The sequence below is a fragment of the Corvus moneduloides genome, chromosome 1 (assembly GCF_009650955.1).
Source record: "Corvus moneduloides isolate bCorMon1 chromosome 1, bCorMon1.pri, whole genome shotgun sequence".
Lineage (NCBI taxonomy): Eukaryota > Metazoa > Chordata > Aves > Passeriformes > Corvidae > Corvus > Corvus moneduloides.
The window spans coordinates 86,519,942-86,547,237 of NC_045476.1; the positions used below are offsets into that span (position 1 = coordinate 86,519,942).

The window sequence follows — 27,296 nt, forward strand, 5'->3', positions numbered from 1 at the left end:
ATACGCATAGCAGAAGTTCTGCCGACTTATTTTTCACAGCTAGGGGGCATGAATTTTAAACCCCTGCTATGCTAGGAAAGGAAAGAGGAAAAAAGAATATTTTTTTCTAGGAGTTTTCATAGTTGTTAAACCTCGTAGAGTCAAGCACATGTGAGCTCTGTAAAATACATTTCCTCTATTCATTTCAAGTTCAAGACTCAAAAGTTATGAGACCAAGCCATTTGTCTCACCATACATATCTTAATTCTTGGAGAACATGTAGTCTTTTGTAGAAAGAGGAATTCATAGATCACTTCTGGTACTCTTCTATTGTTTGATAGCTGGGCAGAAGGGTGGTAGAATACTTAGCTCTAAAATACTTATTTAATTCTCATTAAGGGCCAGTCTAAAACATCTCGAATGTTAACCACTGAACATTAATAGAAGCTCCCATGTGCACCAGTGAGCAGGCACTGATAGCTGGTGCAGTCTTCACGGTGTCTGACAGTAGGCAGCGACACTTACCTGTCACTTGCAAGAGAACACATGTATTCAAGACGGGTGTGTTTTTTCTTGGGCTGCTTACTTTTTAATCTTTTTATGTAGGTCAAGCGTCACCAGCCTCTAAAGGGGTCATTCCTCACATTCCAAACCCTCTTTCCTTGAACTCACTCTCCACTGTTAATGAAACAGCTAATATATCACAGGCAGGTATCTAACAAAGCAACTAGGGCGATCCATCGCAGCTAATCATAAAATGAAAACTGCAGAAGGAGCAATTAAAAGTAAATTAACCCCAGCAGATGCTGCACTATTTTCTCTCTTTCCTCCTGTTTACACTTACATTAAGTGGTAAAGAAGGTAACACTGACCCTCACTACAGTTGCCCAGCATACTATCACACAAAATTTAGTCCCCTGACTTCTGATGAGCATAATTTATTACTTTTGTTATGAAAAATGACAGCATTTGAGTCAAGGTATACCTAGCTGTTCACATTCATTCATCTATCTCTCTTCTACATGTATGGCTGAAAGCACTTAAACGTAAACCCGAATGATCCAAATAATTAGAAAAGCATCAATACTGATAAGGTACCGAATAGCATCTATCAAACACTTCAAGCTGACTGGTGACTTTTCTATCAGGAAACTATTCCTTCATCTCATTTTTGTGCAGCTTTTCTGTAAAACCGGCTAAAAGGACTTATTATAGTAGCATCATTTTATATAATTTACCTTAGTCTGTCTAAGGACATTAAACCAATGTCACCACTACCATAATGAAAAGCAATGTGTATTTTCATCTTAATACATTCTCATTTCTAATATCTAGATATTTATCAAGTTAAATATCCATGTACTAGAAATCAGGGAAAAAATGTCTTAAAATCAACTGTACCACCTCTCTGTTTCTGAAGTTTTCAGCTCCCAAGTGCTTCCTTCATTCATTGCAAATTAAAGTTATGTCAGACATGAGACATTTCCTTGGATATAATTTAGCAAGGCAAATTGAAAGAAAAGTATCTACATAGAGCACACCAGAGCTTCCATGAGCCATACCCATCCAAGAGCCTCTGCTCTCCAAACACACCAGGGATGCACAGAGCAGTCAGTCTACGAGATCAGCGGGTGACTCAACTGCGCACACACAGCAGCTCCTTCAGAACTGAACTCCCTTGAGGGCAAAACATGCTTTCGGCATTAAGATTACTAACTTGGGGGTATTTATTCCTATTTCCCCTACATATACCTCTTCTCTGGCAGTTACACACGGTTAATGACTTAATTTAAATAATTGGTATAGGCCTAAAGCTAAAATGTTTTTTTAGCATAGGAGGAATCTCTTATGGAATACTAAGTAAACATCTCCCACCACAATTTCAGATTCAGAAGACAGTCAATTAACTTTTCAACTTTCAGGCCAGTTCAACCTATGTTTTCTATAAGCAATTATTATGAGTTAAATCTTGACACTCAAGGACTGATTGGAGTTGAGTGGTGAGGACAATAAAAGAAGCAGTGGTTTCTAGATGTAGGAAAGGCATTATATCGATACTTAAAAGCCTTCTATATTTAAGCATTTCTGTCCACTTCATTTTGATTCATATAGCTAATTTGGTTATTTTATCTTGCACTGAAATGAGCAAAGCATTTTGTGGAGAATTTAAGGCCAGTGGGCTAAACTAAGGAGAACAAGGTTTTGTTTGAGTAACGAAATCGGCAGAAATAAATATTCTGGCTGTGTTGTCAACCTTTTCAATCACTTTCTTGCACTTTTGTCCAAAGCAAAAGCAAACTGCACAACTCACTGTTCCAGCACATACACTTTTGTTGATGCCCTCCCTATTCACTAACCTGTTCAGCTTTTTGATGGAAGATGGAGGACATGTCCAGTAACGTGCTCCGTTCATCCAAGGCTGCAGCAAATGCCTTCCACTCCTGCTCCAATTGACTGGCAATCTGTTTGATTTGCTGTGAAGCATAATGGCCAGACTCGATCAGGCGGTTTGCTACTGACATGATGCGGCTGATGTTTACATACACATTCTGTGGAGAAGAAAGAGGGAAAAATTAGTGCAAGTTAGCACACCAATTAAATACAGAAGTATATTCCTAAAAAACTCTATCACAATACTGAAAACAGTCCGGTTTTATTTGGCAGGTTTATGCATACTAAACTTTGGAACCTAGGTGTATACAGTAACAGTCAATCCATAACTGACAAGTGAGAAGGATGACTTGAAATAACCCATCTAAAACTCATGTTAACAATCAGCTTAAGCCAATTTATATTTCATAAAGACACATTATTACAATAAAGAGGATGAAATAACCATATTTCACAACAACCACAATAAAAATGTTTACAGACATTCAAGTCAACAAGACATTCAGATACACACAATATAGGAAAACTGAAGAATCATTACTAAGCTCTTGATCTATCCACAGTATGCTTGTGTGCAACATCTGTGAACCTTTACATCAATTTCTGAAAGTAACTTTTAAAGAAACAAAATAAAGAACTCTGAGCTACAAGAAATTAACAGTTTTACATTTTATTTTCTTGCTGCTATATTGCCTCAGAGCTAGCACTGAAAATTAGACAAATAAGGTCCAAGATCAGAAGTATTCTCTAGCATACTGGCATTAGTCACTGATGGCTCTTTGTCAATCTAATCTAATTGTAAATCAAGTTTCTGATTCCTGTGAAGTAAAACAAGAACAACTTTGCCACCAAAAGCTTTCTGAGTAACTCTTTCAGAGCTACATGTGTATAACATGGAGTTGACACTTCCTTCAATTGGGCAGACTCCTATACATCTGAATTAATTTCTTAGAATTGTTGAGGCTGGAGATCACCCAGTACAACCACCAGACACTGAGCAAATCAGGTGGAACCATGACCTGCTGGCATTCAGCCATTGCCCAGAGCTTGACACGGACTGGCTGGTGCAAGTGTTACAGTTCCTCCAGGCTTCACTGTCCAGACTCATCTGAGTGACAATTAGGACAGGTCCCTATTGATTGTAAACTGTATGCATGTATGCAAGCAGGAGCATACCTGACACAGCCTACACCTCAGCTGGTCCACTTAATACACTGAGCACAGCAGTGTCATGTTGGCTGGTTTTCCTTTCTGCACAGTGCCACCTCTTACTTTTTTAGGTTACCCCACACATCTATGCTCTGCTTTTTAAGCACAGCCAAACAACTGGCAGAGTACAAATCTCCTATTTCCAACAAAATTTAAAAGAGAGCATTTTGGCCTATTAAAAGTGTAGCATAAATACAAGACTGTTAAATGAATACAGAAAGCCATTAGATGGTCTTTACAGTTGTGAGAAGAAACAAGTGCCAAAAGAGAAGAATAAAGGCTGTAGTAGACAGCCATTTGAACTTTTTCTGTATCATAATAAAGCAATTTTGGAAATTCTGGAACAGCAGTTAAAAATGAAGGACACGGCACAGTAACCATTAAGTAAAACAAATTAAAACTGAGCTGTGGTTAACATGTATTCATTTTCCCATGGCAATCAGGCTTCACACGTGTGGAAGAATACAGCCTGTAGCAGTATGAATATGAACTAAAATGCTGACATTGAACACTTTCCAAGCTATGTACACCACATTCCTTTCCTCAAAAGAAAACCAACCAAGAAAAAAACTTACAATAGTCTAACCCTTTTACCTCACTATGTGATATATCTACCAAAGTTTTAGGTGTCAGTATTTTAGAATGCAATGACCCAAATGAGATAGATTTATTTAATGAGGAAAAGAATCTGCAATAGCAACTCACTACAATTAGACTGTGTTTAATTGACCCTTGAAGGTCAACAAATTTTGCTAAATTTCCTAGAAGGCCAGGCAATTCCAGTGTCATTATTATAAGACAACTGCATATGTTGCACACTGCTTGAGAATGAGAAACACTGTTACAAGTGATCGGGTGCAAATTTACCAGAGACTGATATCTTACTCATTGTATGCATTTCCACCCTGGCTTTAGTTAAGGAAGCAACAGCTATGAGGTAATAACTGATAAAGTCTTATTTAGTGACCTCATTTACACCACGTGAATCTGCACGAAGCACCTGCAGCTTCTGAGTGCGTATCAACTGTCTCCAAGGTGAAAGGCTAATGTGATGCTGCAGTTCTTTCACTGTGTTACACACACGACTATTGTAACAAGACTTAAAAGGTAACTATTCAAGTTACTGCATTACAGTGTGTTTAGTAAGGTTACAAATGTACCTAGCATCATTATTTTCTCTCAAAACGCTCTTTAGCCAGAAGCTGAAAGGACACCTTACCATATCTGGAAAGCTCCTCATTGCAGATTTTTCCTCTAAAGGGAGTATACAAATGAAAAAAAGTATTGCTCAGCAAAGCAACACAGATTAGTAGCCTAACTGTGCTGTGTCATTCTTTGATGCATGCCTGAAAGGCAAATACACAGGAAAAATACAGGTGACAGCCTACCAGCTCAACTGAACTTCTACCACACTCACACAAAATAAAGCTGGCAGGTAACCTGAAGGTTGCATTTTACTTCCTGATTTTCCCAGGCCCACTTAGAAAATGTTTGTTTAGCTCCAAGATTTCAAACAGCAGTTTTCTGACACAGAGACTACTACGCGTTCAGTTTTAAATGCCAGCAACTCAGTGACACGGCCCGTAAGCATCGTAAGTGGCACCTCTATATGGACTGTAGTGAGCTGGAACTATTTTACTGTGATAGAAAGAATTTAGCAATGGAATTTTCAAATCATCTGCCACTTCACACACAAATGACCACCAAACATGGTGTAGTATTAATGTATGAATTAACACCTGCTTTAGTGATTTACATGTTCTCTAACATTTCTTCTAGTCTCATTTTTGAAAGCAACAGTAAAACTTTCGGTTTGGGAATACAAACTTCAACGATGAGGGCTGCAGGACAACTAAAGGTAAAACCTGATCTATTCCCTTGAAAAAATATAAACTTGGCAACATCCAAGCTGCAATTAAGGAAAGTGTTTAACCTGTTCTTCAATTAAAAGGATCTTCTAAGTATTCTCAGGTAACTATTTAACCATTGCTATCAGCACTGGAACATGTGCAATATAATTTCACTCTAACTTCCTTCGAATTTCTCATCTCTTTCCTACATTTTTCACAGTGGACCTGAGGAATCTTACTGCAAGACTATACAGTCCAACACCAACACTACCTTCTTTCCTCCTTTACTTTTCACCCACTTTTACTTAATCATAGTAAATGCCCATGCATTCAAACTCTCCCTACAGCCACATCACTTTCATGTAGATGTTTCCCATTACAGAACTAAGTATGGAACTTTAAACTGGACCTAGTTCTCTAGTAGGACCAACTGAATCACAGCATTTTCTTTATAAATCTGAAGTTCAGCCACCCCAAAAAGTACCAAGAGTGAAATAAAATCTGCTTCTTTTCAGTAACACCACTGTCTATTCCTTTAGTTTGTGATTCATTGACATGAACATACTTGTTGCTGTATCAACACCTCAGTAGCTGAGTGCTTTTTAAAATCTGTTTATTTGCTTCCTCCCTCTTAAGGACTGCACATCTAGCCTGTTCTATTTAGTCTTGCTGACTTTGGAGTGCTCCTCAGAAGCCAAAAACAGCTTGAACTCATTTTACCTTTTCAGTCTATTCTCAGGCTGGCGGCATCCACACATTGTGTCTAAGCATTAACTGCTCTGGCACCATAAAGATTCTCTTAGGGATGTACACCTGTGGTCTTGCTCTCATTTGCCCAAATCCTGAGGACCAAGGGCAGTCTAGAATTCACATGGTGCTTAAGTCTATCTCAAGTGACAAATCTGTATGGTTACAAAAATACATATTTAAAGTAAAAAGAATCTCAAGGGTGAAATATGTCAGTGGTACAGAGGAGAAGGAAAAAATTACACTGCCTCTAAGCTAACGTGATTTTACCTCACCTGACTTCATGCTTTCATTTGTACCAGTCCCTGTGTCTGGATTTGAGCAAGACTTTTAACTTTTAACTCTCTAAACCTAGTGATAGTCAATCACAGTGCTCATATTTTTATTTTAACATCCCAAAGCTCTCACCAGTGCTCATCTCTGACACTCTCTTTTTGGATAGCATTCAGTATTTGATTACTACCTTGATAAAATGGTTTAGTGTATGCAAACAGCCTGTTCTGAGAACATTAATCAACTTAGCAATACGCCTACAATTGACATAGGAGTTTTTGGATTATGGTTAATAAATGTAACTTCTACTCATGGTCCTATCAACACTGAGACAAGAAGCAGTCATAGCACATCCTTTAATAGTAGCATGTGTCAGCTTTCTCCAAACAAAGTTTCATTTTGCCTGCATCACTCTTCAAGCATTTTAATCCTCCCCAGTGCAGGGAGAGGCACAGTTAAACTGCAATGAACACAAGGCCATCTGATCTAGCAACAAGAGCAGAAAACGTTCAAGCAGACAACATCCTACTCTTCACCTGTATTTCACATGACTTCTTGTCTTCCTCGTGTCCCAGCAGATGTATAGAAAATGGCAGGAAAAGAGTGGACAGACACATAATCAGTCTTTCCTACTCTTGCATGCAAGACAGACTAATCATATAATCATGGGTACTTTATTCTCTCAGTTCAGAAACTCAATACATAACTTTTGTACTTGTAACTCCTATGATGCTTTATTTGAAAGTTTCTCCCTTAAAAGGTACTAAGAACTTGTTTTGAGAAGTGAAGCATTGGTTTAGTCACCCAAATGGGAACATCAAGCTGAAACTGAGTATTGCTTAACTCAAATAAATCTCCAGACTTGACAACAGCAATTTACTGTTGCTGAAAGCAGGCCTTTAAAATTGCACTGAAAATCCATCCTCATCTTTAGAGAGCAGAATCATTGAGAGTTTGTTTTTCCCTACAGTTATGGAACATGGGATCTACCTGCCCTGTGAAGAGACAGCCTTGACTTTTATCAGTGCACAGCTTCTCAAATTCCCTAACAGGAAGACATATACCTATGGCTGCACCTGTGAACTATCCTTCAATCAGTAGCTCTTTTAGTCACATCAACCTGTATGCTAATCCATGGTAACCAAACATATGTCCCTCTTTAATGCACAGCACTACACCACTCCAGCTTTTCTCTGGGACAGATTCATTGCAGTGAGAACCAGTCTGTGTATTAAGCTTAAGACTTGCATGAACTTACTCCTGTTACCTTGAAGTGCAACCACATGAATACACAAGATTCCTAGGTATACCATTTGCTAATGAAACTGGTGAAAGTAAACTTAAATAACTTAAATCTCCTCCCTGGATGTGTTCTTTACTTCGTTGTTTTAGAACATTTGGTTCACGCTTCCAACTATTTTGTGTTCTTACTGAAAACCAAGATTCTAAAAATGGCACAAAGCCATTAGAAGAAATTTTTTTTTAAAAATTCAGCAAATTCTCTTTGTCCTTGATGTAACTAACTCTTGTCCACGACAGGAAGTAAGTAGCTTTCACAATGGTTTACATCCAGGTGGCTTGCTTCAGACTGGAAGACCAGATCAAAATTTCGGCATCTGACCCAAAGGCTGTCACTCTTTCTCATCCAAGTTTGGCATAAGCAGCTGCAGAAGTTGCCCTCCACCTCTTGGAAACAAACTGTTACTTGGGAAGGAAGGGGACATGAGAGACCCAGCTATTGACAGTGGGTAGCACCTGCTGTGGAGGGGAGCACATGCCCCGCAGCAACCACAATGTGTTGGGAAAAGCAGCTGCAACATCAATTATCAGACTTAAGCTGTGAGCAAGCGCAAGAGGTTGCATTTAGCTGCTTGGGGAGCATTTATCCTTTGAACAGTCCTTCCCTACCTCAAGTGAGCCTAAGAAAATTGACTAGAAAGCAAGATCTATTAAGGTCCAATTAGGGCCACAATGAAAAGCCTCCAAAATCTCCTGCAATAAATAAAGCTTATATGTAGTTGTCTTCCTCCCTTTCTCTACTCCATCCAAATGAATTATTTCACATGGTTGTAGATAGGTTAAAAGTTAAATTCCACTTCTGGTGTTAGAGTATTCACACAAGAGACCTTAAATCCACTTTGATTACTGAAGAGTTACACTGACAGGAAGAGTGAACAAACAGCAGCTTGTTAAGCACAGAGCATATGTGGAGAGTAGTCAGGGAGAAGCTAAACATGCTTGCAGGAGTTAAGACTGCCCAACATTTTTCCAGTTAAAGCTAATGAAAAATAAAGCCTGCCAAAATTCAATCAGTTCACGTCATTTTTTATGTTACATTCAGTTTAATCTCTGCCCCTAATCTGTATGAAAGGCTTTTGCCATTTAACCAAATAAAACCCAGATAATCTGAATGCTGCTTAAATCAAAACCAGGGACCAATCATTCTGAATTTACATTTTCCTGTTCTGTGGCAGAAAACCCCTTCTGGAGGGGCTGTGCTACAGAAGAAAACGTAGCTCGTTTTCACCCTTTTGAAAGTTCACATAGCCTAATTTGCCCCAAATTCAAACTACTCCTTGTATGCTTTACGAAATCATCTTGCAGGCTGAGAAAAAGTCCCCTGTAATTAATGCATTTGACAACTAAAGGCAAAGGAGAGATTAACAGCAAAAGACTAATAGCAACACAGAGCAGGAAGGATTATGCTGCCTCACTCAAGTGCTCCCTACTGTTGATAGCATCCGAGCAGTCTGAAAGAAGGAAAAAAAATAAAAAAGTCATCTAATTTGAAGAAAAGAGGACAACAGTGACTAATATCAGGACAGGCTTACAGAAGAAGAATTTAACCTTTAGAATACAAGTCCAAGAATTGCCTGGAAGGCCACTCAAAATTACTGAGTTCCAAAAGTTATCTCATGTCAATGACACCTACTGTTATCCTGTGTTTCTTTCTGCTCTACTTCATATGCAGAGCAGTGAGGAACAACAACAAGGTGCTCCATAAGGCAGCAATTCCCCATGCCATGAACCAAATCTAACGGTCAAAACCATATACGATGTTACATAACTTAATTACAAAGTCCCCCAGCATTTGCTTTACTCTTTGCAGAAAGCTCATATAGATTTTAATTTTTTTGAACTTTTGGAAACAGAGCTGAGTTGCAAAAGAAGAAAATGTGCCTTCTCTAATCGTGTCTTCCATTGTCTTACCTCCAGCTGCACCGTACACAAGAGCTGCCTTACTAGTCCTGCCATTACTTTAGCAAGACACACAACCTAGCTAAGTTTATTTTGTCACTTTCCACATTTAGTAGTCCTGTTCTACAGAAAAACCCTCTTGCAAGAGTTGATCATTTCAACCATACTTTAATTCAATTCCCATCCTTGGACTGCCAAGAATGTTCATTTGTAACAAGACTGGTAGTGTTCTTCTTTCATTGATCTGACAAACAGGAACTGGATTTAGGCCCAGACTCCCAAGGTTATTTAAACACCTACAATGTGTAAAGGACCTAAAATGTACTTGAGAATTTTGTCCCCATGTTCAAACAGCAATTCATGAAACTGAAAGTAAACAGCTTTCACTCGTTGCCAGTTAAAATCCAATTTTTTTATTACAGCCTACTGATGATATTTGACCAAAAAAATTGTTTGCTTTAGCTCCATTCTACTGTGCCAAAAATGAGAAGTGTCTTCTTAAAACCATGGAAAGTTATTACACCAGGCTCAGTTACTTCTCAGAACGTTTTGTCTGAGTTGAAATCTATTCAGAAGGTCCTGAGAGGTATTTCTTTCAGAATGCAGAGCTAAAATCTGTATTATACATGATTCTCTGCAATTTCCTACAAGACCCAAGGTGGTGCTCAAAGACACATCCCAGGTTCTAGAAGCTTGGACGCTTGTATTTGAGAGGTGCTGAGCTTATGTTGAACACTGCCATTTGTCAAAACAATTTGCTTTATCACAGTACCTTGGTACTTGACCACCCTTTATTTTCTTGCGCTGTGTTTTATAACTTCACTGCTCAAACACAAATTTGCACTACTTGTAAAGAAGGACTGATCTGTGTCTACGTACTTACAAATTCTACCTTAACAGAGAACAAATAGCCGGCATGTCTGAGCTGTGCTGTGCAGGGAGGCCTGTTCTTACCATACAGTTCATGGCAAAGTGATTGTGCTGTGTCTGAAGCTCCATCGCGTGGGGGTGACTGGTTCCAATCTCTGTGTAGTTGTTTAGAAACAGTCCTTTGTTGTGTGTGATCCAGTCAAACATCTACATGAAAATATTAAGGAAAGGAGAAAGTTCAATAATTTGTTATGGCAGAAACCATAGACAAGCAATGTAAGATATCTGTGAACACAGAATACAGTCTAAGGCCATGAAAATTAACACTGATGCTCTTTCCATTGTAAGTTACTGTACATTTTAACCCAATCATTGCTGAAATCTGTCTTTCTGGATCAAACTGCTGAGGCTGTTACTATTATCTTTACGATAGGTCTTTATCTCAATGAGCTACAGTAATGTCATAATTGTAAACTTCATTATTACAAAGAAGTCATAGTAAACAAACAGACTTGGAGCACAGCCCTGAGTTGCCAAGCTTTTATGTTATCTAGTGTCAACACTTACTGACATCAGCAGCTTAGCAGTTTAGAATGAAAATGGCAACTCATGGAAATTAAATATAAACTCTTTCATGCTGATCAAGTACTTCGGCAGCAAGTTAATATTTTTACTTCATAACTTTACAGCAGATTTGAAAACTATTCTATTTCTAGATGAATTATTAAAAGTATACGTGAGCACAGAGTTACATGTTACTTTCTTCCAGAGAAATTTATGAGTAATCTTTAAATATGCTTGTTTTTAAAAAGAAAAAAAGGAGCATTTTAATATTCCAATAAGTTTTAGGACAGACCTTATATGACAATGAAGGCACACAGGTATGTTAACAGTGGCACTGGAAAACAAAGTTTTCAAAGACCAAGCAACATAGCAAAGAGCTGTTTAACACCCCACCTGCTCATAATGGTCTTGAAATCTTTGCTATATCCAAGCAAAAGGGACACACCTGCTCTCTGGATAAGCTGAAATAGTTTGTCCAGGAAAAAACGGTAGCAGTAACCATTCATTTAAAGATCTTTCAAAATATGCCGGCTAACAGAACAACATTATCAAATCCACTATTTGTCCCAAGTCCATGACAAACTAAATTGTAAGTAGACCACAATATGGTAAGAACTGTAAACCAAACTTTTGAAGTTTGGACAACTGAGGCAGCTGATCCCATACTACTAAAATTTTAAGCTTTTTATCTAGAACTCAGTGAAGATGTGTTAGAACGTTATTCAAAACAGACACTGGTACTGCTTGTGACCACTCTTCCCTAGGTCACCTGCATTTGCTGCCTTCAGACACTTGAAGGGCAATTCCAATCAGATTCCCTCCCACCTTGTCCCTTTTTTGCTTTCTCTTCTCCTGAACCAGTCCAAATTTCTTGCACTAAGTTGAGCAAGTCCTCCAAAAGGAACATGTTTATTTCTCCCCATGCAATACCCTTTTTTTTTCCAACAAAGATCCCATCCTTTCCCACATTTCAGTAAAACACAGACATACACTGATAAAGTCATGAGCTGTGAAATCTAATCTGACACAAGCAGTAAAAATAAAGGCTGCAAGTAGATTAAGGTAAGGGTCTTAATCCAAAATTGAGTTGGGATACTACACAAACCTTCTTTTTAATCTTTTTTTTTTTACTGGCTAATGAGAGAAAAACAGTCCCAGGTATGGTGGCTGCTGTCAACCTCATTTTGAGGTGCCTAATATTTCCCTTCCAAAAGAAAGATGTGTTCATTTAATATAGACTTATTCTTGGAATCAGAAACATAGAAAGCACTGATAGGAGCTTACACAACCACATGGCAGGACAGAGGTCAATCCCACAGGCTCAAGTATTTCACAAGAAGTTTTTTAAAGCCCAAGTTATGTAAGCAATTTGATAAAATATAAGCAAACCAACAAAATACATTTTGATGGTGCTCACAAGGTACTGAAAGATATGCTATAATGCAGAATAATTAATTCTGTAACGAAGTGGCTCCAAGGTCGATAAAATGCATTTGGGTCTGAAAGAGCAACACTAGAGCAACAGCTTGCATTATTTTCTAAATAATTTTAGAAATAGGTAATAATTTTATCTTTTCTTCCAACTCTCTAAATGTCCCTACTATTTTCAGCTGTATCCATCCAGTAAATATTTGCTTTAAATGGTACTTTGAAAAAATATTTATTTTTTTAAACACGGCAGAAAACATTACAGTAGTGTAAAGAAAGTGCCTGAGCTGAAATGATGAGGGTAAGGGAAAGTATGGGTGAAGAATACAAATGAAGAAGCAGGAAGAAGTTAAGTTTTACATGTTTGTTCTGCTTTTACTCTTCTCCTTGCATCTGCTTGTGACAGCTGCTGGAGAGCAGAATACTGGTTTAACACCGACTGTTGGTCTCATGCAGTTCAGGCAATCTTATGTAAAATACTTTAAGAAATCTGAATACTTTAAGAACTCTGACAAAAACCCTACTTACCACTTGACTGCGTAGTCTAGTTACTACTACTCCCAGAGAAAAACTCCCCACCCTTCCTTAAAGCTATTTGTTCCATGGTAAGTCAATAATAAGTGATTGCAAAACCATTCTACATGGAAACAGACCTTATTTGAGTTCATCTAAAAGCAAACTGCCTGCCATAGTTCCTCTTCAAATTCCATGACAATCAAAGACTTTCTCATTTGAAGGGACTGGTTAGCCCGAAACATTCTGAAATCACTCAGTCCCCTGTTAATAACATATGCACTGTCAGAAGAGATATATCAGTTTTTAGCCTGGGACTTCAAACCCTGCATCAATGAAGCCGTTCCCCATGTCAGCCTCTTCTGACTTTGTTGACTGCCTGTCACTCACTTCCCAAAGATCACTCAAAAAGAAGACCAGTGTAGCCCTTAATCATCTGTATTTATAAAGTACACAGCATTCATCTTTACTTGATGCATCTGTCTGGAACAAATGCTTAACAAAATAAGTGCTTTGAAGTCATTAGCAGTTAAAATTTTCTTCGGAAAGAGCTTCCTGTGTTCCTTACAGCTTAGAAGTACTATGCCATGCCCTTTACTCCAGAAGACCCTGAGTGCCTCTCAATCAAGAAGTCCCTTATTTCTCATTAAAAGGCTAGTGATTAACTTCAAAGACAAAAATTACTGTTTTCAGTTAGCCTTGGTACTTCTTTCAAGTCCATCAAGTATCGGCCATTGATACCCTCCTTGCTCAATCCTTACCTTTTCAGCATCCTGCTCAAACAGCCTGAGCTGAAAACATTGGTCCAATTTCAATTTCCGCACATGCCACATCTGATGCAGATGCTGCCGTGTTGAGTGCAGCCTGTCCAGCATGGTGGATACTTTGGGTAAGAGGTTCTGTAAGTCTGCATTCCCTGACCCAGAGTTCTTTTTGGGAAAGCTATCACTGCTCTGTATCCGCTGGAGCAGCTTTTGTCCTTCCACATCAAGGTCCTCGATAGGGGCCTTAATGACTTTCTTTTTTAATTGTGAGTGCTCCTCTATCATATTGCGAGCACCTTCCAGGTCCTGAGGCATTTCCTTTTTTGACAATATATCTTGCAGTTCCTCCAGTCTGGACAGCATATGGGTTGCATTGCTAATGTAGTCCTCAAAGGCAACTCTGATTTCTATCCACTCCTCATGGTTGTATTCCAAACAGCCATCAAATTCTGGGGTTAGCTGAGAAGGATCAACTACTTTGGTAAGGCCTTCCAGAGACACCATATTTGTCTAAAAAATAAAAATGGAAAGAAAAAAGTGGTGTTACTGAAATGAATTTGAAATTTCCTTGTAAGTTTTTGCTTTTCTCTTTGTAACGATCATTTTGCTCATGAACTCCACACGACAATTTTTCTTACATAGTTCATGTATCAATTCTGATCAGCAGAAGACAGGAGGTCTTGCAGGTATTTCCCCACATTTCTTTCTTACCTCACTACATTTAAGAACAAAACAGCAATCACTCTTTTGATTAATGTTTTGATTAAGTTTTGACTTTGTGTATTGCAAAGCTGCAGGAAGATAACAGCACGGTTCATTCAGCTGATTTCCTCTGAATGCTGGAGATATCACAATTAACATAATGCAGACTAAGACAATAAAGAGACAAAACCTAAGTTTTCACCATTGCGGGAAAAACCTAATTCAATCTTTCTTCAGCTTACAAAAAGAATATAAACAACACCATGCACAATTACCTAGCCTAAGTACATGAAGAAAACCACCTTCCTTCTAGCACCATTGGTCTAAAGTACCTCTCCTTTCAGGCAGAATATAATTTATCTGAGAGTTTTAAAGGTGTTGATCATTAGCGAGGACACTTAAAACCACAAAATAATTATAAATTTGTATACCATAGGGGAAATTACCTCAAACTCAAACTTAGAGCTGCCAAAGTTAGTCCTCTGTTTCTGCCAAAAATTGTCTGGCTTGATTATCAGTGCAACATGAATACAACATGGAAAGGATTCCTGTAAAATCTTCAGCAGAGGCTTTATGGAGTCCCATTTTGACCCACGCATATCTACAATGACGGTGAATCCTCGTTTACATACTTCCTCACTGCAGAAAACAGAAGAAAAGGTTATCAAGCAAGTGTTTCAGCTTCCAACACAGCACTGCACTGCACCACACTGCCTAATGAACGTGGTCTCCTCAGGGTCTCACTGCTCACCATATACAGCAGATCTCACAAACCTCTCAAGACACTTCTTTCATGCCCATGCCAAACTCCTTGAGAGTGATAGCTTTATATCTGTTGCTGATTTGATATCCTGCCATTAGATTCCCTTTCATTGCCACTGTTTATATTCATGATGATTCATTGTCCAGTCTTGTTTCTCCCTCACCTTACACACATAGTAAACAAACGACTTCCTAAAGCAGCAATATCTAATTCATTTACAACTGACTCTTCAGAACACAAACACACACACACTTATTTGACTGATGGTAACATTCACGTCTTTCTAATGTTTGAGGGGATCCTCTGAAAGACAGAAGACAGCAAGTTGTTCTTACCTATCACTTTGCAACTTTCTCAAACTGTCTCAGATTTAGAACCATACTATCTGAGAGAGTCTGCAGAGGAAAAACTTCTTTTTACAAAAGAAAAATTTCTTTTGTAACAGGATCGATTTGTGAATAGTTAATGGACAACACAGCATTTTATGGTTGTGAAGAACACTCCATCAATCTATTTCTACAAAATTTGAGCTCATTTTTGCTGTCCAAAACTTGACAGACCTTACACTCAAATTCCCCAGCACCTCCTCTGAGAATGGAAGATTTAATTTCTTTTCATCAATACCTCCTGTACATTTAGTTCTTGTCACTGATCAAAAGTGACAATCACCACCATCACCAGAAACTCTGATTTTCTTCCAGCAGAATTTGCTATATGACCTTGGAGAATGACCATAGGAAGGAAAATATTTCAAAACCAATGCCTCATAGCTAACAGACTATCAAAAAGGACCAAATGTCCATTGTTTGAGTATGAGTCACTTTTGGGGATGTGACTAATTCAAATGCCATTCTAGAGTTCATGTGGTGAGGTTTTCAGAGTGTCCAAGAGGCAGGGAAGCTTCCCTGGCATATTTTACACAGTCTTATTGGCCACACTGCAGAAAGATGGATTATGACTGACACAGGAGATCTGGAAGAAGTGATGTGTTCCTCAAAGTGGAAGATTTTTATAAGTTTGAAAAGTTTAAAGGGAAAAGAAGAAAAAATAAACATCCCACAACATTTCAAAAAAGGAGTTTATTATGATAAATGCTGGCTCTCTCATCTGCCCATAGGAATGCCAAAAATGGCAATGGAAGAAGCAAAATGTATTAAAAGTAACTAGCTTGGCATACATGTAGGCTACAACGTACAGTTTTCTGACCATGGTGAAAATGTTTTCTAGGCTCCTCATAGGAGTCAAGGACAAAAACAACTACTGGCTTAAAGACAGACCCATTATTGAAAGGCCAAATGGCAGTAGGAGTGCTGCTCAGCCAATCCCTATCCTAGCACCAAACTGAGGATTGCTTGCCACTAATTCACAAGGCATGCATCTACTGGGGTGTCCAAAGTGGTCCCTCATGGTGTGATACAGTGCAGGTGTGTCCTCTGTCATGGAACCCCATCACCTCACACAAGCTGAACCCCTTTTGGCCAAGCATCACAAGATTTGTTCTTGGGAGGTTTTAGTCAGCCAAGGTCATGTGTTGGTAAACCTGGACTACACTAAAATACCTGTTCCACTCAGTGGTGATAATGTAAGTTTCGCTATATTTTTAAATCAGATAAATTACAGCATCAGTAAAATTGTGAGACTGAGTAAACTTTAGCTTTTAGATCTCTGGCCAACAACTGATACCTGTGATTCTTCATCTACATCAAATAACAGTACTGCAACAAATAACTGACAGACCAAAAGTTTGGGAATATTTGTCCCAGCTGGAACTTCTAATCAGCTAGATTTGCATGATCAGCCCCTTAAACATAACTTGTATGAAAACAAGACTTGCTTTTAACAAAGCTCCCTTTATTCTCAAAAGTTCGCCATGCTTAAAGAGTATAGAACATGCACTAACTTTCTTTTAATTTTAAATCTATTGATGCTGAACTAACATACACCTTTTGCCAAAGGAAGACTGTTTCTCGCCCCAATTATCTCTAAAAAAATTCTTGGACACATTTTGATGCATATTTATCTATTAACTTCTCTAGCAACTTGAAGCTCTAGATGGCTAGAATACACCTCACCATTCGAATGTGAAAACAAAAATTTCAAGCCTTCTTCCTGTTCTCCTTTCTCTACTTCCCTCAAGTCCCCCAGTTAACTTTACAAAACAGAGGCCATGTACACTCTCAGCCAGATGCCTTGAAGTTATTTTTATGAAACCACCTTTCTCAGTCTGAAACTGACATTCGATTGCATCAAGTGTAAAGACTATCTGTAAATTAGCACATTACAGAAACATGGAAGATACTGCACTCAGGGATGTTGTCCAAGGAATTTTTTTCAACTGTAATGACAACTGCTGCTTGAGGTCATAGACAAACATAGTCAAGCACAGTCAGCACTGCTCCAGCCTGCAACAAATGCTGGCAGGTTCCAAGACGGACCTAAAGTCAGAGTCTTAGGATCATTTTTGTCCCCAGCTTGATTACTACTCAAAGCAAAGTTCTATATGAAGGAACTCTTTTTAGATACATATAAAATACGTAACTTTTTTAAAAGTATCTCATATATATATATGCAACTTCATCTATATACATATATATGGGTGTGTAAATATGCACACACACACTAGCACTGGATTTGACTTCTGCTAATTCATTTAAACAGCTCACTGCAATTCATAAATTGCTGATAATGCAATGCTATCAGTACTTTCACAGATCACTCCACAGGTTTATCTGAGACCTTTACAAGCAATTTCCCATACCCTTCTCCTGGTTATTTCTGTGCTGTATCAGGACAGTATGACTTATCTAACACAAATAACAGGAGCGTTGTGCTGACCACACTCCACACAAGACATATGGTGAATGATGACCAGCATGTTTCTAATTATTGATGTACTGAAAGCCTTTGAGTTGTATTTGCAGTCTTCAACACAGCAACACCAAAGTGGCATGGCCATTTCCAAGACACAAACTACTTCCAGCTAAAGCACACCAGCAGTTCTGCCAGCAGCCTTCCTTTTACAAGGCAGAGTAATTATTTCTCTTCCAAAAAGCAATTTGAAAATAGCAAATGACAAAACTTGGTATTGATTTGCTCACGTTCTTTACTCATTCAGTTTGCTAGCTTGTGGGAGTACTGCAACATAACCCATTTATTTTGTTATACAGCCTTAGAGGTTATCAGACCATGGCTTACCTAGGAATACATGCTAGATACGAAATCAGTCTTCTAAGGTCTTCCTGCCGTATTCTGTCGTGATTACTACGAGCTGGAAATGTTAGAATGGGACCTCCACGCTTATCTCTGCCACCTGAAAAATTAAAAATGTTAGAAGACCCCCACAGCATAACATAATTCTTGTTTGCAGAACTAGTCTTCAGTATACACTTTTTAAAAAGTGGTTTCATCTTAAATGCCAACACTATCATTTAGAGACCAACTTAAGACTGAATTTTGGGAGTATCAATCAACATACTGTCAAAATTCCTACAATGAAAAGCAAATTCCAAAAAAAATTGAAAGAAAGAATAACCAGAGCATTACACTTACACATTACAGTCACCTTCAAGTTTGACTGGTAGTGCGACATCTCCAGCAATGGCACTCTGTTATGTTTTAATTTTTGACTAAGCAATTGTATAGATTTAATTTAAATATAGAATTATGCTACATTGTAGGCAAGTATTTAGATGATATGGCAGCAGAGAGCACAGCTGTGGGAGGTGTGCCCAGGTAGAGGAGCTCCTCCGCTTGGTGACAGAGCACGGGGAGGAGGTGAGTAGGTTGAAGACAGATGGATCATTGTCATAGGAGACTCCCTTCTGAAGGGAACAGAGGCCCAGTGTGCCAGCTTAACCCACTTCTTCATGAAGCCTGCTGCCTCCCTAGGCCCAAGGTTAAAGATGTAATGAGAAAGCTTCCTACCCTGGTATGGCCCTTGGGAAAACCCACTATTATTAACCTATATTCCAGGGAGGTAGCAAGAAATTGCAATAAGAAGCCCAAGGGCAATCAAGAGAGATGTGATTGAAGTCTCTCCCTGAAAGCCTTGGGATGACTGGTTGGGGGATCAGGAGCACAGGTAGTGTTTTCCCTATGCTTTCTGTTGCAGGGAATGATAAGGGAAGAAAGGGGAAGAGCCACCAGATCAATACCTGGCTCCGAGCCTGGTGTCACTGAGAGACTTTTGGGTTTTCAGATCATGGGTTGGTGTATATGACATTGAGCCTGCTGGTGACAGATAAGGTACACCTGTCTCAAAGCAGGAAAAGGATCTTTGCACAGGAATTATCAGGGCTCTCTGAAAGAGCTTTAAACTAGACTTGATAAAGCCATGCTCACTAGAGATCAGCCTGGGGGGCAGCACACCAGTGTTTGAGGAATGGTGAACTAGCAAGGTCCTTCAGTCTGGCGTCTCACGGGAGGTAGGAACAGAGATCCAAGCAGCAGCCAAGATTTATGCTTGAGTCAGAAAGCATGGAAGCACCTGAGAATGGTCATGCAGGAATTAGGGCTTCTGCCTGTAGCGGGTTGAGTTCGAAACCGGGCGGAAACACCAATTAAATGTAGTGGTTTTGATTCAAAATATCCATTATTTACTTATTTTCCTTCTGTGAGATAAGAATTAGGAGAAAAGCAAAGCAGGCACAAACCTTAAACAGTTGCAGTACAATGAAAGAGCTTTATTACTAACAGAATAAAAAGTAAAGAGAAAACAACAAAACAAAATTAAAGTAAATCCCCACCCCCCCCCCCCCCCCCCCCCCCTTTCCAGCACTTCTCTCCTTTTATCCAGCTCACACAAGGGATAACAGAACATGGGATGTTAGTCAGTGTTGCAGTTCTTGAAAAGTCTTTCTCTTATGCTTAAGGAAGAAAAGGTTTTCCTTCAGTTGCACGTGGTTCCCAAACTGCCACCAACAGCACACCCGCCCGGAAACAAACAGTCTGCTGTGTGTAGAACATCTCTCCCATGAAGAATTTCACAGTTCTTTCATACTACAAAACATGGGCCATCACATGGGGTTATTCATCTTTTTAAGGATAAGTTCTTTTGGCCTGCACACAAAGGCTTTTCTTCGCCACAAGTCTCTAACAGCCTCTTACTACTTCTATATAGCCTGGCATAGGCACTCTTCACAATCTTCACAGGCACACGAGGATACTCCATCCCCCCATGTTCTTCAGATGGATTAAAGAGACAAACAGTTTGTGGTATTACGGTTTCTTACCACGGCATGCAAGAAGGTTTCTTTTAAGCTGCGCGCCAGAATCGCGGCACCGCCCTCTTCTCTCCTGTCGCCATTTCCAGCTCCGTCCCACGTGACTCACTTCTCTTTCTCTCTGACTCTGAAACCGCCATGTTGAAGGGTGTTCTTGTTCGGGCTTTACGGTGGGGAAAGCCTCGCTCCCTCTGTGCTGCTGGCTGCACGGTGTCCTCTTCAGTTCAGCACGAAGTGTGCTGGCTGCAGACAGGAGGCTCTGCCGGCTCCCGCTGGCTCCGCCGGCTCCGCATGGAGAGGAGAGGGACCCGCCGGTCCCAGGGAGCCGCGCCGGATGGGTTTAGCTGTGGCAGTCCATGGCTGGTTTGAGCTGCCTGCGGCTCTGGGACAGTCCCCCCCAGTGATCCAGGGTCCGTGCCGTGGTGCTGAGAAAGGGGGAAAGGGGCAGTGGCCCCGGCCCGGCCCAGCGGGGCCGGGAGGCTCGGAGCCCCCCCACCTTCCAGCAGGCGAGCTCCGACCAAAAAGCGGAAGTCCCGCCTTTCTGTGCGGTTTAAATATGTAAATTGTGAGAAGCGTAATTGGTCTTAAAGACTGTCCATCAACTCAGGGTCAACCCAACACATTCCACCCCTCGCTTCTTAAAATTTACATATCCAAAAGTTACTTAAAATAGCAAAACCAGAGCTAAAAGAAAACAAATTCCATAAACCTCCACCCCTAGAATTTTTATCACTACTACAAAGCAAATTTCTTCTATTATTCTACTTAATGTTATAACTTTCTACTTGCTCTGCTTATTATTTTCTCCTAATTAATCTTCATCTCACAGCGCTCATTAATTGCCCGCATTCTCCACCATTGATGTAGCGGGTTGAGTTCGAAACCGGGCGGAAACACCAATTAAATGTAGTGGTTTTGATTCAAAATATCCATTATTTACTTATTTTCCTTCTGTGAGATAAGAATTAGGAGAAAAGCAAAGCAGGCACAAACCTTAAACAGTTGCAGTACAATGAAAGAGCTTTATTACTAACAGAATTAAAAGTAAAGAGAAAACAACAAAACAAAATTAAAGTAAATCCCCACCCCCCCCCCCCCCCCCCCCCCCTTTCCAGCACTTCTCTCCTTTTATCCAGCTCACACAAGGGATAACAGAACATGGGATGTTAGTCAGTGTTGCAGTTCTTGAAAAGTCTTTCTCTTATGCTTAAGGAAGAAAAGGTTTTCCTTCAGTTGCACGTGGTTCCCAAACTGCCACCAACAGCACACCCGCCCGGAAACAAACAGTCTGCTGTGTGTAGAACATCTCTCCCATGAAGAATTTCACAGTTCTTTCATACTACAAAACATGGGCCATCACATGGGGTTATTCATCTTTTTAAGGATAAGTTCTTTTGGCCTGCACACAAAGGCTTTTCTTCGCCACAAGTCTCTAACAGCCTCTTACTACTTCTATATAGCCTGGCATAGGCACTCTTCACAATCTTCACAGGCACACGAGGATACTCCATCCCCCCATGTTCTTCAGATGGATTAAAGAGACAAACAGTTTGTGGTATTACGGTTTCTTACCACGGCATGCAAGAAGGTTTCTTTTAAGCTGCGCGCCAGAATCGCGGCACCGCCCTCTTCTCTCCTGTCGCCATTTCCAGCTCCGTCCCACGTGACTCACTTCTCTTTCTCTCTGACTCTGAAACCGCCATGTTGAAGGGTGTTCTTGTTCGGGCTTTACGGTGGGGAAAGCCTCGCTCCCTCTGTGCTGCTGGCTGCACGGTGTCCTCTTCAGTTCAGCACGAAGTGTGCTGGCTGCAGACAGGAGGCTCTGCCGGCTCCCGCTGGCTCCGCCGGCTCCGCATGGAGAGGAGAGGGACCCGCCGGTCCCAGGGAGCCGCGCCGGATGGGTTTAGCTGTGGCAGTCCATGGCTGGTTTGAGCTGCCTGCGGCTCTGGGACAGTCCCCCCCAGTGATCCAGGGTCCGTGCCGTGGTGCTGAGAAAGGGGGAAAGGGGCAGTGGCCCCGGCCCGGCCCAGCGGGGCCGGGAGGCTCGGAGCCCCCCCACCTTCCAGCAGGCGAGCTCCGACCAAAAGGGGAAGTCCCGCCTTTCTGTGCGGTTTAAATATGTAAATTGTGAGAAGCGTAATTGGTCTTAAAGACTGTCCATCAACTCAGGGTCAACCCAACACACTGCCCCAAAAAAGATGACAGAACTAATAGCCCAACTAAGTGCATCACACCAATGAACATGGCTTGGGCAACAAACAGGAGGAGTTGGAAGCCATTGGGCAGCAGGAAAGCTGCGACATAGCTGCCATCATGGAAACATGGTGGGATGATTTGTACAACTGGACTGCTGCAATGGATGGCTGTAAACTCTTCAGAAGAGATGGGCAAGGAAAGAGTCAGCAAGGTAGCCCTGAACATTAGGAGTGTTATAATTGTCTAGAGCTTAATGACAGTGCCAATAAAGTTGAGTGTTTATGGGTAAGAATAAATAGCAAGTTTGCAGGTGATGCCAGGTTGGGCAGGAGTGGATTGATGGGCCAAGGTCAGTAATACGAGGTTGAACAAGGCCAAGTGCTGAGACCTGCACATGGGTCACAACAAACCCAGGCAGCGCTACAGGCTGGGGGAAGAGAGGCTGGAAAGCTGCCCAGTGGAAAAGATCTGGAAGTGCTGATTGACAGCACCTGAACAGGATCCAGAAATATGTCCAGGTGGCCAAGAATGCCAAGGGCATCCTGGCCTGTATCAGCAATAGTGTGGCCAGCAGGACCAGGGCAGGGATTGTCCCCCTGTACTCAGTACTGGTGAGGGCACACCTCAAATCCTGTGTTCAGTTCTGGGCCTAATCACTACAAGGAGGACATTGAGGGGCTAGAGTGTGTCCAGAGAAGGGAAACAGCTCTGGTGAAGGGTCTGGAGCACAAGGCTTATGAGGAGCCTCTGAGGGAGCTGGGGGTGTTTAGCCTGGAGAAGAGGAGGCTCAGGGGACACCTTATTGCTCTCTACATCTCCCTGAAAGGGGGCTGCAGTGGGGTGAGTGTTGATCTCTTCTACAAGCTAACAAGCAACAGGATAAGAGGAAATTACCTCAAGCTGCTGTTTAGATTAGATATCAGGAAAAATTTCTTCACCAAAAGAGTTGTTAAGAATTGGAACGGGTTGCCCAGGGAAGTGGTTGGGTCACCATCCCTGGAGGCATTTAAAAGACATGTAGGTGTGGCACTTGGGGACATGGTTAGTGGTGGACTTGGCAGTGCCAGGTTAAGGCCTGGATTCAATGATCTTAAGGGTCTTTTCCAACCTAAACGATCTTGTAATTCTATGACTAATTACTAGGAGAATTTAGGTGTAAAATATTTCACAATACATATATTAGATTGAGTGGATAGAAACTATTTAAGCATTTAATTTGTATTTTTATCCTGCTCTGATTTGCAGATTCCCAACTGTCAGTTTATAGTTTTTAGTTTTGTTAGCAACACAGGAAATTCTGAATCCACTTAATACATAAGGCAAAAAATCTGACTTAAGTGGTTCCACTTAAATGCATTCATCTCAGTCATAAAATTGCACAGACTTGCTGCAGTCGAATAGTAAAATATAATTTTATATCCAACCCCTTGCTAGTGACAACAAAACGTTACTATTACTAAACACCAAATTCAAACCCAGTAGGATGTCTTTATCAACACATCTATAATAACACAGATTATTGCAAGCTAAATTTCACATAGATGTTCTCAACCATATATGTGTGGACTGTTTTCTCCTGTCCCATGGAAACACAGAAAAACACTGTCTTCAGCCCAGAATTTCTAATTTCAAATCAGCTTCTCATTGTAATTCCATGTTGCTAAACAAAGTTTTTTTAAAAATCACTTAGAAAGGGAGGCCAAGAGAAGATAAATATAAAAATAATAAATAAAACCAGTCACCCAAAAATGCATCCCTATCCTCTCCTACACAGTCAGTGTGTGCTTGCCAGAGACACTAAGCCTGGCTGTCAAAGTCTCTAGAGATTGTCTACACTGGACATGCTCCCTGTGAGACACCAAATGAAACTCAGAAGAAGCAAAAGCATCTTTGAATGTCCGTCAAGCTACAATGCCAGAAAGCAAAACTTAAGAGGAAATTCATATCCTTATCTTCCATGACCCTCTTAAGTGGGATATAAGATGAAAAGCTGAGTTGTTTCATTCTAATGGTGAAAGGCAAGCCTTGACCATCCTGACTCACTTGCCAAGTAGAGAACTTTGAGGATTTTTACACAGCAAATGACAAGAGAAAAACAAGACAGAAGCCATAAGAGAGAGGGACAATAAATGACAAGACAGAGCCCAAGAGCCCAGGCCCCTGCTGAGCTCCAGAGCCATCGCTGGCCTCCAAGGCTACCAAGCATAGTTGAAAGTCTGCTACAGCCCCTAATGTTCTCTCTCCTCAATGCACCACAGGCCACTACCTTCTGATCTTAAAAATCTGTTTCAACTGCTAAGTGCTACTGATTCCAGCCCCCCAGAAAAAGTAACTCAATTGCCCAGGGTGGACATTCTTTAAAAAGCAGCAGCTAGGAGGCAAAAGCATACACTGAACTGGCTTTAACACTCTCTAAGCATTTTAAGCAAATGCTTTGTTACACACAGTCACCTCAGACCAGTCCTCCAGGCCTTTCCCACACTGCAGCTCCTGCATCATGCAGTTTTTCAACCGGCAAAAGAAAGAAATCCTTATTTTTTATGTCCTTCTGGACGCCACTTCAGTTGGCTCCAGCTCCACGTATGTCACAGACGAAGCCCATTTTTAAAAATGGTGCTTAAATTTCTGATAAATCATATCCTGAAACTTTTGTACATCAGAGACAAACTCCAGGTCTAGATAAGTAATGAAGAAATTAATAAAGCCTTGATTTTAGACGAAAAGAACTTCACTATCCAGTCTTAAACCAGGTAGAAAACCAGCAAATAATAAAAAAAAGTCCCTAAGACTTGGGGTTTTTTCATCAGCTCTATTGACAGCTTTCTTAGGCCTTTTACAACAACTAACTCTCATTTCCTTTGTTCCTGATGCTCCTGTGTCACACCCAAATGGGAAAATTAAAAAGCAACAATGCATGAGGCATCAGTGGGAATTTCCTGTCTTGCCAAAATCTTTATCCAACTCAACCCCCTATTAGTCTTTGTTTAACAAAAACACATTAAACTACTAGTGCTTTCATCGGTAAAACTTCCATTTTAATCCATTTCCTTTGATACACTACCCCACCCCACTACAGAGATATTCTGTTTATGCCAAAGTGTGTCACACAAACATCTATCTGACCAACTCACATGAGTCACCTAACATACATAATTTCTGTTTGGTGCACATCACTAACAGCAGTATTCTCAATGGTCTCCAAATGGCACTAAAATCCAACAGGCTGAGTAGTGCAGCTTTTTTAAGAAATGCCTTTTTAGCTAGTTACAAAGTACTTAGGTAAAGAAAGCTAAACAGTTGGCTTTCATGGCAAGACAAGCTACCAAAGGCTATTTCCTCATACAAAACCAAGATAACTGCACCTTGTAAGAAAATGCTCTCCTGGATTAGGTATCTGTAGAGATATAAGAGTTTTGTTCATTGACAGGTTTCAGTTTAACTTAACAAAAAACTTGCATCCAAGACTCTATTTGTACTTTAATGAAAAGCCTAGAGATGTAAGTATTTCAGGTGGTAAGACAACCAATACTCATGCAGTTTACTTCCCAGTTAGGTGAAAATCTGTTCAGGAAACCAACAGGCTTCCTTATCTTCCCTGGTATAAAGCTCGACAGTTCTAGTTCCTCAATGGTTAAGTTCCAGTGGTGGTGGTACTTTTGTTGGGGGAAGGGGGAGAACACACTGAAGAGCATTGTTGTTGGTTGTTGTACTTAAGGCCTTGTTTCTTAAATCATTTGCACAACTAATGTATCTTGTTCCATTTGACTTTCACCTGCAATGGAAATGTGAAACTATGGATTTTGGCAGATCAGTTCTGGCCAGTCTTGTTGCCCACAGATGTTTGCTCCATTCTTCTATCAGGAGCTGCTACCTTCACACAGGCAAGTTGGCAACCATTTATTTCTGCCGACACCTCCTCTGTTCTGGCTCACAATCCATCATCTCTTAAATTTATCTTCATCCTTCAACTTGGCCGATTTCACGTTCACTGAATTAACCCTTTCAGAATACCATCTGCTTACACAATAACATTAGAAAACCCCATCATTTTTCAGGTCCCTTCTAAGGGGTCTAAACTAAGTACTGGACAACTTGAAAATTCAGAGGTTTTGGAGTGAAAACTGACTTCATTTTCATTCAATGCCATAAGACAAGGTCCAAAAAGAGTAATGAGAGATTGAAATATTGTGCTTAACCCCCTTTTCTCCTCTTCTTTCCTTCTAAAAATAGAGTTTTAAGCAAGCTTTCATCAGCACTACAATTCCCAAGTTACCATGCTACCAGGAAAACTGGCTCTTAGCAGTCTTATTCATTACAGTTGAAGGAACTTTTACAAAAAAAAACCCACAAAGAAAACCCCCACAAAACAAACAAACAAACAACAACAACAAAACCCAAAGAACTTTACCCACACACCTTTTTGCTTTGCACCTCTGCTTGACTCAGTAGAGTGGACAGGATAAAGCACTATGTACTACATGCTGTACTTGCAAGCATCAGCATCCATGCACAGCAAATCTCTTAAAGAGTACGACTGCAGGAATAATTTTATGTGTTTTAATATTTACAGACAAGAGCTTTACTTTTGGCATTCTTGACAAATTATCCAAAAAACCCCTTTCAAATA

General features: G+C 40.3%; 1 protein-coding gene across 4 annotated transcripts in view; it reads right to left on the reverse strand.

The window, feature by feature from the left end:
• Window positions 1–27,296, reverse strand: part of TRIO (trio Rho guanine nucleotide exchange factor) — a 251,433-nt gene that overhangs the window by 154,462 nt on the left and 69,675 nt on the right. For all 4 annotated transcript variants that reach the window (XM_032117844.1, XM_032117852.1, XM_032117845.1 and 1 more), the window contains exons 3-7: window positions 18,447–18,561; window positions 14,935–15,127; window positions 13,784–14,296; window positions 10,602–10,724; window positions 2,337–2,528 (exon numbers count right to left, since the gene is read on the reverse strand). In XM_032117844.1, the coding sequence (XP_031973735.1) occupies window positions 2,337–2,528; window positions 10,602–10,724; window positions 13,784–14,296; window positions 14,935–15,127; window positions 18,447–18,561 (1,136 nt within the window). The remainder of the gene's footprint in view (window positions 1–2,336; window positions 2,529–10,601; window positions 10,725–13,783; window positions 14,297–14,934; window positions 15,128–18,446; window positions 18,562–27,296) is intronic.